Raw genomic sequence first — 18078 nt, forward strand, 5'->3', positions numbered from 1 at the left:
GAAGGAGCGATGCATGAAGATCGAGGCTACAGTGGTACAACGCTTGATGGCGGTGGTGATGCAGCGCTTGGCTGGATCATCGATGTGGTCCATGAGCAGCGACGGCGACGGTGGCGTGAGTGTGGAATGCCATATCGGGCAAGTTCCCCGCGCACTCGCGTAGCACTTGAAGTCGTCAAGTACGTCGGCGATGCAGAAGACAAGCTCCGGTGGCAGGTCCGCACAGGCCTGGCACGATAACATGGGTGCCAAGGATTTTGGCGAGGTTGGGGAATTTCTTAATGAAAACGAGGGGCTTTCGCTCACTCAAACAAACAAAGGAAGGAAGAAATAAATAAATAGTAAGGCTATGTGCCCTAGCCATTGATGGAAATATTTTAAAGCGTTTGACTGAGCCACGGAAATGTGCATGCAGAAAATTGCTTGCAGAAGTTGCGGTAACACCTATATATATAATTTAATTAATGCTTCCAGAAGTCGTGATTTCCTTCTTCCAAATCAATATAGAATTTACTTAATGCTGCCAGAAATTACGTAAAATACTCAAATGTTTTTCCTTGGTAAATCGTGATTTCTTACTCTCTTTTTTTGTTTTTGGTATGTCGTGATTGCTTAAAAAATAGACATAGTAAACTCTTTCGATCCCGCGTTAGCTGGCTCAGATTTTGCTAATTTGTAGCGAAGGTTATACAGAATATTAATGTTGTTCAAAAATCACCATATTTGCTTCCAACAAACAACTAAAATATTTTTCATATAACACTAAAGTGGCATGGACACTTAATTTTTGGCCAACGCTCGTGTGGATAAGGAGGCTGACAGTGAGCATGGAGGAGAGACTCTACCAGAGAAACTATCATGTTCATCATCGGGACCACCAACACTCAATTCATCATAAGGATCATCTTCTCTATCAATATCTTCACAAGCACCATCTCATCTTCAAACCCTAGATCATCCCTCTTGCTCAATCTTTGTATCAAAGTTCATATTGGTACCTATGAGTATTTTATGTGTTGATTACACGTTTGTAGTTGATGCATAGGAGAATTATTTGTGGAAAATTGTTATGTTCATATTGTTCTTCATATATTCATACCTACTGATCATTATCCATATGATGTCTTGTGAAATGATCCATTAGTTCTTGAGGACATGCGGAAAGTCTTATTGATAGTAGTCATGTGAAGTAGATTACCATTCAATGTTTTGATTATATTGTGTGTTGTTCTTCCTCTAGTGGTGTTATGAGACTGTTGATTGCATGACGCTTCACCATATTGAGCCCTAGGGGAAGGAATTTTGGAATTGGTTTGTTGATTACTAGTTGCTGCAGAGATAGTAACCCAAACCCCAGCTTATCAATATTATGTGACGAGTTGTTTTTTATCCAATTGTTTAATGTTCTGTTAAACTTATCTTGTTTACTTCAAATGTAGGGAACAGTGAATCAAATGAAAGGCCGACGATTCCACATGAATTAAATAAACTTCAAATGTAGTATACAAAAAACATGAACAAAACCCATTACCGACAGTAAAGCATTACTTCCATGAATGTGGTTGGTGGTCCTTATCACTATCTCGCCAAGCTTCCCTAGTGACGCATCACTTTTTTCCAGATTAAGCATGGGCCCTTGCTCGGGTCTGGTAAACTCTTCTTTCAGTCATCACTTAGAAAGTACCAGCCGATTGTGCTTTGTGGAGACCCCGAAATGACATCATCCATGAGGGGAATGCAAGGTGTTGACCTGCCAGTTTTCGGGTCATAGACCATGCCCCCATCACTACCTCTCCCACCGATTCAGTACACACAATCACCCTTGAGTCCTGGAACATCTTCCGCATATATCGACATTGCATTGTTCCTCCCAACAAACACTGAGTGTCCCCTTAAGTCGGCCAAAACGTCCCAACATGGTCGGCGCTGGGAGTCATACCTCAGAACAAATATTTCGTCATGTTCTACACGGCAACGACCCCGTCCTGGCAGCTGCAAACGAACCATGCGGGCTGCATTCCTCTAGATTTGGTATATGTTACCATCGCATGACACAAGGTTATTAGCACTAATGAAATTCGAGATTGTATTGGATGACGGGTCGAAGCTGGTGGAGGTGTCAAATAGTAGGTTGCTTCCTACAGATGACAACAATGTTTCTATAGTGGGTGACGTGTTTAGATCTGGTCATGTCCCGTGCATCTGGACGATCCATGCACTACAAGATGTGCTAATGTGTGGCCCTCGAGGATGATAGGTTCCCGGCGGTGGTGCTGCGGCAGGCGGAGCACGTGGACATCTCCAAACCGAGTGATGCAATTAACCATACAATTTCTATGGTAAAGCAAGTTGGCGATCTGGTCTCCTTCGGCAAGGCGGATGTGGTCGAGGATGACCCGCATCCTGGCCCTAGTGGTGATGTAGGCTAGCCTATTGACGTCACATATCATGGCGGCCAGGAAGTCGTCACTGGTGGGGCTGGGTTCAAAGACCATCTTGGAGACGAGGCGGCCGTCGTAGATCAGCGAGGCCAGGAGGATCTTAGCGGCCATGATGGGGTGGAAGAGGCTAAGCAGACTATGACCACCGTTGATGCAGACAGAGAGGGCCAGCCATCCGCCGGAGCAGCCAAGACATGTCCTAACTGAGGGGATTGTGGTGAGCTTGAAGGAGCAGCATGCGGTGGGGCAGAGCATGCCTGAAGGGATGTTGTTGAGCTCAGAGGAGCTAAGCGTGAGGATCGAGGCTACATCGGTATGATGCTTGATGGCGGTGGTGATGCAGCGCTTCGCTGGATCGTCGTTGTGGTCCAGGAGCAGCGACGGTGACGGCGGCGTGAGTGTGGAACGCCATATCGGGCAAGTTCCGTGCGCACTCGCGTAGCACTTGAGGTCGTCAAGTCCATCGGCGATGCAGCACACAAGCTCCGGCGGAAGATCTGCCAAGGGCCGACACGACAACATGGAGGGGCAAGCATATTGTCGAGGTTGGGGGATTTCTTAATGAAAAACGAGGTGCTTTCGCTCACACAAATAAAGAAAGACAGAAAGAAACAGAGAAGCTGAGTGCCCTGGCCTATGATGGAAATCTTTTAAAGCGTCTGACTGGGCCATGGAAACGTGCATGCAGAAAATTACTTGCAGAAATTACGGTAACAGCTGTATATATAATTTAATTAATGCTTCCAGAAGACGTGATTTCCTTCAGCCAAATCAATATAGAATTTAATTAATGCTTCTCGAAATTATGTATAATACTCAAATGTTTTTCGTTGGTAAATCGTTATTTCTTACTCTTTTTAGTTGTTTTTGGTAAGCCGTGATTGCTTGAAAATAAACATATACTACATCGGTCCCACGTTACCTGGCTCAGATTATACTAAATAAGGATGTATCGAGACATGTTTAACTGTTGGATACATTTGTATCTTAACAAATCTAGATCAACTGATTTGGATCAAAGGTTGTACAAAATATTAATGTTGTTCAGAAATCATAGATTTGCTTCCAACAAACAACTAAAATATTATTCCTATATTGCTAAAGTGGCACGGACACTTAAATTCGGCCAACGCTCGTTGTGTGAACACCGACGCGCTCGATCGTTGCAATGTGAGACTGATATGTCTCCAAATCGAGATTGTATTATATGGCGTGGCGAAGCTGGTGGCGGCGTCGAACAATAGGTTTCTTCCTACAGATGACAACAATGTCTCTATAGTGGCTAGTGCATTTAGATTTGGTCCTGTCCCGTGCATCTGGATGATCCGCTTGTTATGCACTACAGGATATGCTAATGTGTGACCCTCGAGGATGATAGGTTCCTGCAGCGGTGATGCGGTAGGTGGGGCACGTGGACATCTCTAAACCGAGTGAGATAGTAGACCATACCATTTCTGTGATAGAGGAGGTCGGCGATCTGGTCCCCATCGTCGAGGCGGATGGGGTCAAGGACGTCCCACCTCCTGGCCCCGGCGGTGATGCAGGCAAACCCATTGATGTCACATATCACAGCGGCCAAGAAGTCATTCGTTGTGGGGTTGGGTGTAAAAACCATCTTCGAGACAAGACACCTGTCGTAGATAAGCCGGGGCAGGAGTATCTCAGTGGCCATGACGGGGTGGAAGAGGCTGAGCAGACTATAACCATCTTCGACGCAGAAAAAGAGGGAAAGCCATCCGCCGCAGCAACCAAGACAGATCCTAGCCGAGCGGATTGTGGTAAGCTTGAAGGAGGGGAATGCGGCAGGGCCGAGCTTGCCTGAAGGGATGGGGTTGAGCCCAAGGGAGTGAAGCTTGAGGATCGAGGCTACAGTGGTACAACGATTGACGGCGTGGTGATGCAGCGCTTGGCGGGATCATCGCTGTGGTCCACGAGCAGCGAAGGCGAAGGTGGCGTGAGTGTGGAACGCCATATCTGGCAAGTTCTCTGCACACTCGCGTAGCACTTGAGGTCGTCAAGTTCGTCGGCGATGCGGCAGACAAGCTCCGGCGCAAATCTGCCAAGGCCCGGCACGATAACATGGTCGGGGAAGCATATTGTTGAGGTTGGGGAATTTCTTAATGAAAAACGACGTGATTTCTCTCACACAAAGAAAGAAATATAGAAAGAACCAGAGAAGCTGAGTGCCCTGGCCTATGATGGAAATCTTTTAAAGCGTCTGACTGAGCCACGGAAACGTGCATGCAGAAAATTACTTGCAGAAATTGCGGTAACAGTTGTATATATTATTTAACTAATGCTTATAGAAGACGTGATTTCCTTCCGCCAAATAAATATAGAATTTATTTAACGCTTCTAGAAATTACATATAACACTCAAATGTTTTTCCTTGGTAAATCGTGATTTCTTACTATTTTTTGTTGTTTTTGGTAAGCCGTGATTGCTTGAAAATAAACATATACTCCGTCGGTCCCGCATTAGCTGGCTGATATTATACTGAATAAGGATGTATCGAGACACGTTTAAGTGTTGGATACATTTGTATCTTAACAAATCTAGATCATCTAATTTGGATCGAAAGTTGTACAAACTATTAATGTTATTCATAAATCACAGATTTGCTTCGAACAAACAACTAAAATATTATTCCTACATCACTAAGGTGGCATGGACACTTAAATTCGGCCAACACTCATTGTGTGAACACCGACGCGCTCGATCGTTGCAATGTGAGACTGATACGTCTCCAAATCGAGATTGTATTATATGGAGGGGCGAAGTTGGTGGCGGCGTCGAACAGTAGGTTGCTTACTACGGGTGACAACAATTTCTGGATGATCCGCTTGGTATGCACTACAGGATGTGCTAATGTGTGGCCCTTGAGGATGATAGGTTCCTGCAGCGGTGCTGCGGTAGGTGGAGCACGCGGACATCTCTAAACCGAGTGAGGCAGTAGACCATACCATTTCTGTGGTAGAGGAGGTCGGCGATCTGGTCTCCATCATCGAGGCGGATGGGGTCGAGGACGGCCCACCTCCTGGTCCCAGCGGTTACGCTGGCAAACCCATTGATGTCACATATCACGGCCGCCAGGAAGTCGTCTTTGGTGGGGTTGGGAGTAAAGACCATCTTGGAGACGAGGCGCCTGTCGTAGATAAGCGGGGGCAGGAGGATCTCAGTGGCCATGACGGGGTGGAAGAGGCTGAGCAGACTATGACCATCGTCGATGCAGATAGAGAGGGAAAGCCATGCGCCGCGGCAACCAAGACATGTCCTAACCGAGGGGATTGTGATGAGCTTGAAGGTGTGGCATGCGGCGGGGCAGAGCTTGCCTGAAGGGATGGGGTTGACCTCGAAGGAGCAAAGTGTGAGGATCGAGGCTATAGTGGTACGATGCTTGATCATTATCCATTAGTTCTTGAGGACATGCGGAAAGTCTTATTGATAGTAGTCATGTGAAGTAGATTCATTCAACGTTTTTATTATATTTTGTGTTGTGCTTCCTCTAGTGGTGTTATGAGAATGTCGATTGCATGACGCTTCACCATATTGAGGCCTAGGGGAAGGAATTGTGGAATCAGTTTGTTGATTATTAGTTGTTGGAGTGATAGTAACCCAGACCCCAGTTTATCAATATTATGTGACGGGTTGTTTTTAATCCAATTGTTTAATGTTGTGTTAAACTTATCTTGTTTACTTCAAATGTAGGGAACAGTGAATCAAATGACAGGCCGACGATTCCACATGAATTAAATAAACTTCGAATCTAGTATACAAAAAACACAAACAAAACCCATTACCGACAGTAAAACATTACTTCCACCAATGTGGTTGGTGGTCCTGATCACTATGTAGCCAAGCTTCCCTAGTGACGCATCACTTTTTTCAGATTAAGCATGGGCCCTTGCTCGGGTCTGCTAAACTCTTCTTTCAGTCATCGCTTAAAAAGTACCAGCAGATTGTGCTTTGTAGAGACCCCAAAATGACACCATCCATGAGGGGAATGCAAGGTGTTGACCTGCTAGTTTTCGGGTCATAGACCATGCCCCCATCACTACCTCTCCCACCGATTCAGTACACACAATCACCCTTGAGTCCCGGAACACCTTCCGCATATATCGACACTGCATTGTTCCTCCCAACAAACACTGAGTGTCCCCTTAAGTCGGCCACAACGTCCCAATATGGTCGGCGCTGGGAGTCATACCACAAAACAAATATTCCGTCATGTTCTACACGGCAACGACCTCGTCCTGGCAGCTGCAAACGAACCATGCAGGATGCATTCCTCCAGATTTGGTATATGTTACCATCGCATAACACAAGGTTATTAGCACTAATGAAATTCGAAATTGTATTGTATGGCGGGTCGAAGCCGGTGGAGGTGTCAAACAGCATGTTGCTTCCTACATATGACAACAATGTCTCTATAGTGGGTGACGTGTTTAGATCTGGTCCTGTCCCGTGCATCTGGACGATCCACTTGTTATGCACTACAAGATGTGCTAACATGTGGCCCTTGAGAATGATAGGTTCCCGGCGGCGGTGCTGCGGCAGGCGGAGCACGTGGACATCTCCAAACTGAGTGAGGCAGTTGACCATACAATTTCTATGGTAAAGGAAGTCGGCGATCTGGTCTCCTTCGGCGAGGTGGATGGGGTCGAGCACGACCCGCATCCTGGCCCTAGTGGTGACGTAGGCAAGCCTATTGATGTCACATATCACGGCTGCCAGGAAGTCGTCACTGGTGGGGCTGGGTGCAAAGACCATCTTGAAGACGAGGCGGCCGTCGTAGATCAGCGGGGCCAGGAGGATCTTAGCAGCCATGACGGGGTGGAAGAGGCTAAGCAGACTATGACCACCGTCGATGCAGACAGAGAGGGCCAGCCATCCACCGGATCAGCCAAGACAGGTCCTAACCGAGGGGATTGCGGTGAGCTTGAAGGAGCGGCATGCGGCGGGGCAGAGCTTGCCTGAAGGGACGAGTTTGAGCCCAAAGGAGCGATGCATGAGGATCGAGGCTACATTGGTACGACGCTTAATGGCAGTGGTGATGCAGCACTTGGCAGGGTCATCGCTGTGGTCCACGAGCAGCGACGGCAACAGCGGCGTGAGGCGGAACGCCATGTCGGGCAGCTTCCCCGCACAATTGCGTAGCACATGAGGTCGTCAAGTCCGTCGGCAATGTTGTAGACAAGCTCCGGAGGCAGGTCTGCCCATGCCCGGCGCGACAACATGGCTGGGCAAGGATTTGGGCGAGGCTAGGGAATTTCTTAATAAAAAACGAGGGGCTTTCGCTTCACACAAAGAAGAAAAAGAGAAGTTGAGTGCCCTGGCCTATGACGGCACTTACGCTTCGGTAGACCCCCTTCAATACAAGGACGGCTAAGATTGTCCCATACCCCTTCATAACGGAGGGCATGATGGGCATAAATCGAAAAAAGGCCGCCCCCGCAAGTAATGTATACGTATATGTATACGCTTTTGTTTTTTTTTCGGCCGGGTCGCCCCGGCAGCGCGCCCACCCCCGCACGCCCACGTCCCCTACGCTAATTACGCGCTTACAGGAATCCATCCATGCATGGATGGCGTGGTTACGGGCCCCGCTGCCGATTGCTGCGCTGCGGCCTGCCCCCGCTTCCGCCTCGGCCTGCGGCGCCCACTTCCGCCTCGCGTCGGCCGCCCCCGCTTCCGCCTCGGCCTGCGGCGCTCGCTTCCGCCTCGGCCTGCGCCGCGTTGCCGCCTCGCCTCGCGTTGGCCGCCCCCGCTGAGGCGCTGCCGCCTCGCCTGCCCCCGACCCGCGCTCTCCCTCCCATAAATCCGCCCCCGACCCGCGCGCTAGCCTCACATAAACCGCCCCCGACTCCGCCTCTCCTCTTTCTTCGATCCCCGACCCCGCGTTCTCCGATTGATCTTTGGGGCGGCGGCTCTCTCCGGCGCGATGCCTCGTGGACGCGGATGCTTCGGCCGGCGTTGGTTCGGCTGGGGAGGCGGCAGTGGAGGCGCAGGGAGCAGTCGCCGGGCGGTTGGCGGCGGCGGAGGCGGCGGCAGCGGTGGTGGACGAGGTGGTGGACGCGGCGCCGCGCCGGGCGGTCTGTGGCCCTCTAGCCTTAGCGGGCCGCAGACCGTCGATATCTACCGGCACGGCATCCCCGTGCCGCCGTCGTGTCGCCTAGCACACGGCTGGCACGTGACGAGCGACGGCTATGCCACGCCTGGGCCGGCACAACCCGGTCCGTGGAACCCCGAAGGTCGCCTCAACTTTTGGGTAGGCCGCGACTTCGACACCGTCGTCAGCTTCTACAAGTCTCGGGGCATCCGCGCGGACGGTCCAAACGCGCCCCTCGTGCCCCCCACCGCCCCGGTTGTGCAGGCCCGTGCCGGTCGGCGCGCTCGCGCAGGCGCGCCGGCCGCTCCCGCCGCTCCAGCGGCCGCCCCTGAGTTTCACATCCCGCCGGAACTAGCGGCGATGCAAGAGGAGGGCGACCCGTTGGAGTCGCCGGGTTTGATCCGCGCGATCCGGAACTCCACGTCAGAGACCGGTTGGATGCCGCCGGAGGATGTTGTTGACCCGAGGGACCCGGCAGACGAGCCGGGATACTGGCAGGCGATCAGGGAGTCGACCGATACACTAGCGCAACAGTCTTCTACCTTGGAAGAATTTTTCGGAGACTTGGGCAGTTCCGATGACTCAGACGGCGGCGAAGACGGCGGTGAAGACGGCGGGCAGACGGTAGTGGTTGATCTTGTGAGTAGCGAGGAGGAGTAGTTAGATTTGTTTTAGTGTTAATCTTTCCACTGCCGTAATCTTTCATGTAAAATTTCGTTTGAATGTAAAATATCCTAAATATGAACGAAATTATGTTGCTTCAACGAGTAATGGAATGGTTGTAGAATGTATCACTTATTGATATGGTTTTTGTTATTAATGGAATATTTCCATTGATATTGTAAAAAGGAGAAGTAAACACATAAAAAAATATGAACGAAATTATGTTACTTTAACGAGTAATGGAATGGTTGTATAATGTATCACTTATTGATATAGTTTTTGTAATTAATGGGATATTTCCATTGATGCTGTAAAAAGGTGAAGTAAACACATAAAATACCGGCAAAAAATTTAAGCAACATAAAAGAAAGAACCCAACCACCGATGCTGAGCCCATAGAGGGGAAGTTACCCCAAATCAAGCCCGTAGGCGACTCGCGCGACTGATTGAGCCCACTAACGGGCCCAGAAACGGGGTCCAACGGAGCACTGAGGAGTTAGATTAAAGGAGTTCGAGGTGTGGGGCGGAAGCAGCTATTTAAGTCGCTCCAAGCGCCCCCCCCCCCCCCCCCCCCCGCTTCCGAGGTGGGACTAAATATGGCATTGCAACTCGCCCCTCAGTGCACGCGGCTGACGCAAGGCTCAGGAGGCCGTTTTCTGTGCTGTCACCGGCCGGCCCAGTTCGGCCCATGGTGGCAAGGCGCCACTCGCCCACTCCCACGGCCCACGCCACCCTCCCCTCGCCCGCGCGGGGAAAATTTTTTGTGTGGGCGTGTTGGAGGCGTGCATTGGGCGGGGAGATCGAGGAGGATGCGGCGGGGCGGGTCAAAGTCGCTGTGTGCGGGGAGCGAGGCTGATCCGGTCGTGGTGGTGGGATCCTAGGGAGGCGCTGGTTGGCCAGTTGGGGTCCGGGGTAGGTGGGATTCGGTGGGTCCGTGGCGGCGGGATTCGAGGGAGGCGCTGGCCGTTGGCTGGGATGCGAGGTAATCTGCGGCGTGTATATGAAAAACATGCATGAGACAGTAACACGGGAAAAACATGGCATGCGACAATAACACGAACGGGTGCGTTTTTTCACCACGTCGGTCAACCCAGGTAGTATAACACATGCAATGGCATCATCATCATGAAACGACAGCAAACAAAATAAACAGAATTTTGAAACTGCAGACAATTGCACCAAAGTTCGTTGCTCGTTGCACTAGGGGTACGTGGGTACAGTCGAGGGTGATGCCAACAAGCGGAAAAAGTTTCGTGACATTTGGCAGAGTCAAAAAAAAAGTAGTCGGGAACCCCCCTCCGGTAGACCGTAAAAGAGCCTGGCTGCACTGTGGGCACGTGATCGCATGCATGCAATTGCACCAAAGTGGTCAGACATGCGGGCACGGCCTACGTAGGGCCCCACGCAAGGTTGGAACGAAACCGGACACAAAATGAACGTTGTGTCACATCCGGCCAGTGTTTTACGGCATTTTCATGGGGAAAATCCTAGGAAACGCGTCGAGCGTCGGAAAAATATGCAAACTGGCGTGGGTGCTATCGATGGTGATGCCAGCATGCGGAAAAAGTTTCTTGCCGTTTGGCGGAGTCAAAAAAAAAAGTAGTCGGGAACCCCCCTCCGGTAGACCGTAAAAGAGCCTGGTTGCACTGGGTGTACGTGATCGCATGCATGCAATTGCACCAAATTGGTCAGACGTGCGGGCACGGCCTACGTAGGGCCCCACGCAAGGTTGGAACGAAAACGGACACAAAACGAACGTTGCGTCACGTCCGGCCATTGTTTTACGGCATTTTCACGGGGAAAATCCTAGGAAACGCGTCGAGCGTCGGAAAAATATGCAAACTGGCATGGGTGCTGTCGAGGGTGATGCCATAGTAGCTTACGGAAGCTACCCAAATCAAGCCCAAAGGCGACTCGGGCGGCCGATCGAGCGCACTAGCGGGCCCAGCAGCGGGGTCCAACGGGGCGCACGGGGATAATACGAGAGGGGTTCGAAAGGGGGGGCGGAGGCAGCTATTTAAGCCGCTCCTGGCGCCCCCCCGCTTCCGAGGTGGGACTAAAACTTGGGCGCTGCAAATTGAAATAAGTAAAGAAAAAGAAAAAGAAAAAGAAAAAGAAAAAAAAGAACTAGAAAAAAAGATGAAGGGGGGTTAAAGGCGAAGGGTGGTTCACAAAGAAAAAGAAAAAGAAAAAGAAAAAGAAAAAACGAACCAGAAAAAAATATAAAAAAACGGGCTGGCCCTCCCTCGCCCGCGCGGGGCTCCTCCCCCGGCCCACGGCCTCTCCCCTCGCCCGCGCGGGGCTCCTCCCCCGGCCCAAGCCCCCTCCCCTCGCCCCTCCCCCGGCCCACGCCCCCTCCCCTCGCCCGCGCGGGGCAGCGCCCAAGTTTTAGTCCCACCTCGGAAGCGGGGGGGCGCCAGGAGCGGCTTAAATAGCTGCCTCCGCCCCCCCTTTCGAACTCCTCTCTTATTATCCCCGTGTGCCCCGTTGGACCCCGCTGCTGGGCCCGCTAGTGGGCTCGATCGGCCGCCCGAGTCGCCTTTGGGCTTGATTTGGGTAGCTTCCGTAAGCTACTATGGGCCCAGCAGCGGTGGTCGGGCATTTTTTTTAAAAACTTCACTTTTTCAATTATTTTGGCAGAAAGTAGCGGCCAGAAACAACATCAAACAAAATCATCATCAGTACAACATATATGCCCAGGTAGCAAACAGCAAACAAAATCATCATCATGCCCAGGTAGTATAACATATGCAATGTCATCTCCAAATTTATTACATATATCTTTTATCAAAACACAAAAAAATAACTTATCAAGTTTTCTTGCAGACACGTACGAATAAAAAACGACAAAGGTTCGTGCGACCACTTTTATTCTTCGTACAAACCAACCTGCATCTGTACCTACGCCCAGTTCCTGAACAAAACATAAAGAATTGGTGAGCAAATATAGTTGCTAAAATCAAAGTAGGAACATAACAACAATAAGAAGATAACATCTTACTTCTCGTTCAAATGACATGTAGCCTTATTATGACCTGCTTGACTACACAAACTGCACAAAGGACCACTTTTCTTCTCTGTAAAATCTTTTGGCCTACCATTCTTTGTAACGCCGGGGCCCCCCTTTGACCGCCCCTTCTTAGGTGCACCCTTCGTCGAAACTTTCTGAGGATCACCAATACCAGGCTCAACTTGTTGCACTTGACTTGCCTCCTTCTTCAGCATAGCATACCTTCTACTTCCTATAAGTTCCTCCTCTGAAATCTTTTTCTGTGCTATTATGTTGTCTAGACACTTCATCAACTCATCGAACAAGAAGGGATCATTTGCTGCAACATGAGCAGCTTGTGCGGTTTTAATGGATATTGCACTATACCGTTCTCTCTCCAATGGCCCTGACCAACCCCATCCAAACATATCACTCTTCCTCTGCACAGGCAACCCATCTCTTGCATGTTTGGACAACCGATGAAGGACACAACACTTTGGTATTTCAGTTAAATTCAGATGATGGAGAACAAACAGAATGTGTTTGCATGGCAGCCCTTTCCGAACCATCCTAAGACAACTGCATGTAATAGTTTCTTCTGAGTTACCTGGTTCATAAACAACATTGTACCTAAACTTGTGGTTATCCTTCCATGTCACAATGAATGTCTCACGCCCAATTCCCACGAGCGTCTCAAATATCTCCAGCTGACCCATCTTATGCAAATCATCTTGCAAGATGTAGAAATTAGCAGGTGTGAATACTTTGGCGGCATGCTCCTCAAGGACTTTATATTCAGTAACAGACGGTGGTTCCTTCTGGAATGCCTCGCAGTCATCGTACGCCTCGTTCTCACGCAGGCGAACTATACAGTTCTCATAATGCACCACCAAATCAACAATTGTCATACCGTAGTCCAGGTGAAGGTGAAGGCAGGAGTTGAGGCTTTCACTCCTCTGGTTACTTCGCATACCAAGAAAAAAACCATCGGAAAGATATGAAGCTGCCCACAGTCTCCTCTTCCTGTACATCCTGTCAAGCCACTCTTCAGTTCTATCCGTCTTCCACTTATCATAGAAAGCTTTCCATCTCTGCTCAAAGTTCGCTTGAGAGGTGGCATAGTACAGGAGCGATCTGAACTCATCCAGTGACTTGTAATGCAGGTGCCTCTGCATATTTTTCTCGATATGCCACGAACAAAGACGATGGAAAACATCTGAAAGGACGGTCCGAATAGCCCGGATCATTGCAGCGTCACCGTCTGTGATTATTGACTTTGGCTTCACCTGACAGTTTGCCTTCATAAATGTCTGCAGCAGCCACACGTATGTCCCTTCCGTCTCGTCAGCAATGATGGCACAACCAAACACTGTGGTGCAACGGTGGTTGTTAACTCCTACAAAGGGGACGAACGGCATACCGTATCTGTTCATCTTATACGTGCTATCAAACACGACCACATCTCCGTAGTCCTGATAGTCCCTCCGCGACTGTGCATCGCACCAGAACATACTCTTCAGTCGCCCTTCCTTGTCACGCACATACTCAAAAAAAAACTCAGGGTCCTTCTCCTTCCTACTCCTCATAATGCCAACTGCCGTCTCTGCATCACCCTTTGCAATGAGCTTCATTTTTTCTCTGCAACAAAGATTGTAAATGTCCCTCCTGATAAGCCCGCACTTATCGTACGAACCGTATCTGCTGATGAAGTTGTCCATTATAATATGCTTTCTTATCCCGGCCGCTTCCATGGCCAATATCTCGGCCCTCTGCCCATCTCCAATCCGTCTGTGTGACCATAAAAAACAAACCTCGTCGGGCCGAGCCATCGCGTGGTTGTGATCATCCACGAATGATGCGACGAACCAAACGCCACGTTCTCTGTCCAGCTTCACCACCATATGTGCACCGCAGTCACAACGAGTCTCCGGTCTAAGCCTGCGCTTGCGGCCCTCCATGGTTATGAACTTGCTCTGCCTTCTCCCAGCCCTGGAGCAAAGAAACCGCCGGTACCGGATCATTCCCGAAGCACCTCGTTTCACCTTCTGTTTCCTTATGCTAAACCCGTGTTCTCTGGCGTGATTGTTGTAGAATATGTATGCATCCCCTTGCGACCGAAAGGTCATAGCCATGACCTTCCAATGTGTCTCAAGCATCTTCTGCTGCCTTTGAGCCTCCTCAATATCGATCTCTCCCTCATCGTGATCAACGCTCGGACCATCTGACTCCTCCTACAACATTCATTTCAAAATATATATGTCAATTATTATCATTTAAATCATACTATTGATCCATGTACAACATCTATCAACTAACCTGGCTCAAGTTATCTGCAAATGATTCCTGCCAACTATGTTGCACATTGTCAACATCCACATCTTCCTGGAAATTTGTACACAAAGATATACAGTTAGCCATGCCATACTTTGCAATTTCGAAAATAAAAAAAATATACGGCACTTACGTTTTCGCTATTTGCGCCATGTTCATTATTATCAAAATCCTCCGGAGGTAAGATATCATATGACGAGACGGAATCGTTGTCGCTGCTGTCATCATCTTCGTTCAAGTTATCGTTATTGGTCTTAGTCACCTTATCAGTACCATTCTCGTCCCTCCCGAATGCAGATTCTTCGTCCATGTCAACACGCCTAACTCACAGAACTGCAAAACATCGTGTGTTAGGTTTAGTACAATGCATCATGCCCAAAGCAACGCTAGTTCTGTAAATCATGCCCTAGTCCGTAGAGGAGGCGCTGCGGCGGGAGGTTTTGATGAACCCTAAACCCTAAATCCGTACATGCATGAACTAGCCCTCACTTCTATCCAGCGGCGAGTCTACTAGACAGGCTTAAACAGGCTCAAGCCTACCCTCCAGAAAAACAATTTTTTTAGTACTGCTATTACTACTTTCATCCCAGCTCATTACTACATCTATTATCCAGTAGAAAACACACAACACCACGCATGCGCAGTTACGGGCAGCACAAACGAATGACCAGCCTGCATCAACTGTGTAATTACTCGTTCATGTACTGTAAACGAATTTAGTGCCCAGCGCAACTTATTTGCAAAAAAATAAAAATAAAAAAATGAGTTTGCATGCATGTATTCCTCACGCGAAACCTGTATCTATCCCGCTAGGTTTAGATGACGGGCATGACAAACCTTGGCCTGCGGTGTAGACGTCGACGACGTTCGACGACAGTGCTGCGGAGGCGGCGTCAGACGTCGGGCCCTTCACGTCCCCGGCGTACAACGACGATGGTTAGATGTGGCGACGGACGACGTTGCGACGGCGAGGGCGGTGTCGGACGGGGTTCGGGCGGTGAGGGCAGCGTCAGACGTCGGGCCCTTCACGTCCGCGTCGTCGGACGACGGTGAGATGCGGCGACGGGCGACGTTGGGACGGTGAGATGCGGCGACGGGTGAAGTTGGGACGGTGAGATGCGGCGACGGGGGCGGCGGCGGGCGACGTCCAGACGCCGAGGGCGGCGACGGGCGACGTTGGGACGGCGAGGGTGGCCTCGCACGGGGTTCGGACGGCGGCGATCCGCTGCGGCGGCGGTCGCCAACTCTGGAAATACCGTGATTAGTGGGCGGGCGACTAGATGGGCGGGCGAGAAGATGGGGGCGGGCCCAGATCATGGGTACTTTTTTTTTCATGCACGCGGTATACGTATGCCCGGCAGAGCTGTACAATACGAGGTGGGCATACGTTTCTTTCGTATGCCCATTCTGCCCTTCTACGTTTTGTTGGGGGGGGGGGGGGTCTACCGAAGCAAGGCCCTATCTTTTAAAGCATCTGACTAAGCCACGGAAACGTGCATGCAGAAAATTGCTTGCAGAAATTGCGGTAACAGCTATATATATAATTTAATTAACCTAAAATCGAAAAAGTGCATATGCACTAATAAGAGGAAACGAGCAGTCGGTCTTACACACGCATGCATGTAGTTGTGTGGTCTAAATTTTGTCTTTATTCGTGACGTGGCATGTACTACTCGGATGGTCACATGGACAAGACGCCGCATTATTTCATGGATGCGCATGTCCATTTATTCGGGTTTTCAAATTTTTAAAAAGTCATATCATTTAAACCGTGCTTCGGAATTTAGACCCGTTTTCACTATTGGAATCCTCACGACGAGATCTTTTAAACTAGATCCCGCATGGGTATGTTTTGATAAAAAAAAATTGATGCCAACTTTGATGCTATATTGTGCAACTCTATTACTGTATTGTGCAACTTTAGTACTACATCGTGCAACTTTTTCCCAAAACTAATGTTTTGAACTGCACCTTTGTATGAGGTTACAACCTAGCAACCACGACAACTTTGATATGCAACTAGTCTATTGCCTTGATGAAAGTCGATGTGCAACCTCCTCTTGTAATGTAGTCTAGTTACACACACTTTGATGTTTAGTTGGCTTGTAATGTAGTCCAGTTGCACACGCATTGATGTTTCATTGACAGGACACTAGTTGCACACACATATGCTCAGTTGGCACGGCAATTTAGTCTAGTTGCACACAATTGATGTTTAGTTGACAGGACTTTTTGGCACACACATATATGCTCAATGGGCGCGACAATTTGGTCTAATTGCACACACATTGATATTTAGTTGGCAGGACTTTTTGGCACACACACATGCTCAGTTGGCGCGGTAATCTAGTCTAGTTGCATACACATTGATCTTTAGTTGGTAGGAAGACTAGTTCGTCGAAACATCCCCATGCGGGATCTAGTTTCGAAGAGCACGTCGCGAGGATTACAGCGGTGAAAATGGATCTTAATTCTAACACGCGGATTGAAAGTTATGCTTTTTTTAGTTTTTGAAACCACAAATAAAATACACCAAAGAATAAAACGCATGCACCGAAGGGATGGCTGTGCAGACATTTAAGGACCAGGTAAAAAGCTTTTTTTAATTAGATAGTTAATTAGGAAGGGGACAAAAAAATTCTTAAAATAGCCAGCCGCTTGCGAGCAGCAATGAGCGCCCAGCCGCCAGCTAGACCGGTCCTTTAATTAATGCTTCCAGAAGTCATGACTTCCTTCCGCCTAATCAATATAGAATTTAGTTAATGCTTCCAGAAATTTCATATAATACTCAAATGTTTTTCCTTGGTAAATCATGATTTCTTCCTCTTTTGTTTTTGTTTTCGGTAAGTCATGATTGCCTGAAAATAGACATATACTCCATCGGTCCCGCGTTAGCTGGCTCAGATTTTAATAAATAAGGATGTATCTAGACACGTTTAAGTGTTGGATACATTTCTATCTCAATAAATCTAGATCTACTAATTTGGAGCGAAGGTTGTACAAAATATTAATGTTGTTCAGAAATAACAGATTTGCTTCCACCAAACAACTAAAATAATTTTCCTATAGCACTAAAGTGGCATGGGCACTTAAATTTTGGCGAACGCTCGGTGGGTGAACACCGACGTGCTCGATCATTGCAATGTGAGACTAATACGTCTCCAACATAACTATAATTTTTATTGTTCCATGTTATTATAGTATCAATCTTGGATGCTTTATATATATTTAGAAGCAACTTTACGTAATTTTTTGGGACTAACCTACTAACTTAGTTCCCAGTACCAGTTGTTGTTTTTCTTTTTTTGATTATGGAGAATATGAGTACCACATGAAGTCCAAATGCCACAATAATTTTTGGAGATTTTTTTATGGGAATAAGAGACCCTGGAAGCTTCGGGGAGGAAAGAGAAGACAAACGAGTGGTACCTGTGAGTATTTTATGTGTTGATTACACGTTTGTAGTTAATGCATGGGAGAACTATTTGTGAAAGATTGTTATGTTCAGATTGTTCTTTGTATATTCATACCTATGGATCATTATA

The 18078-nt window shown here is 48.6% G+C and overlaps 2 protein-coding genes and 1 pseudogene across 2 annotated transcripts; all 3 read right to left on the bottom strand.

The window, feature by feature from the left end:
• Nucleotides 1-2177: 2177 nt before the first annotated feature.
• LOC123068131 (uncharacterized) lies at nucleotides 2178-4113 on the bottom strand. The gene is made up of 3 exons (XM_044490610.1): nucleotides 3891-4113; nucleotides 2695-2938; nucleotides 2178-2640 (listed from the first exon to the last, which is right to left on the bottom strand). Exons 1-3 carry the CDS (start codon nucleotides 4111-4113, stop codon nucleotides 2178-2180), a joined length of 930 nt encoding a protein of 309 aa, XP_044346545.1.
• A 2258-nt stretch (nucleotides 4114-6371) lies between these two features.
• LOC123068132 (uncharacterized) lies at nucleotides 6372-7268 on the bottom strand (annotated as a pseudogene).
• A 4749-nt stretch (nucleotides 7269-12017) lies between these two features.
• On the bottom strand, nucleotides 12018-13423 carry LOC123067115 (protein FAR1-RELATED SEQUENCE 12-like). The gene is made up of 2 exons (XM_044490048.1): nucleotides 12215-13423; nucleotides 12018-12127 (listed from the first exon to the last, which is right to left on the bottom strand). Exons 1-2 carry the CDS (start codon nucleotides 13375-13377, stop codon nucleotides 12115-12117), a joined length of 1176 nt encoding a protein of 391 aa, XP_044345983.1. The 5' UTR covers nucleotides 13378-13423; the 3' UTR covers nucleotides 12018-12114.
• Between the last annotated feature and the right edge of the window lie 4655 nt (nucleotides 13424-18078).

Source organism: Triticum aestivum, chromosome 3B (genome assembly GCF_018294505.1).
Source record: "Triticum aestivum cultivar Chinese Spring chromosome 3B, IWGSC CS RefSeq v2.1, whole genome shotgun sequence".
Taxonomy (NCBI): Eukaryota; Viridiplantae; Streptophyta; class Magnoliopsida; order Poales; family Poaceae; genus Triticum; species Triticum aestivum.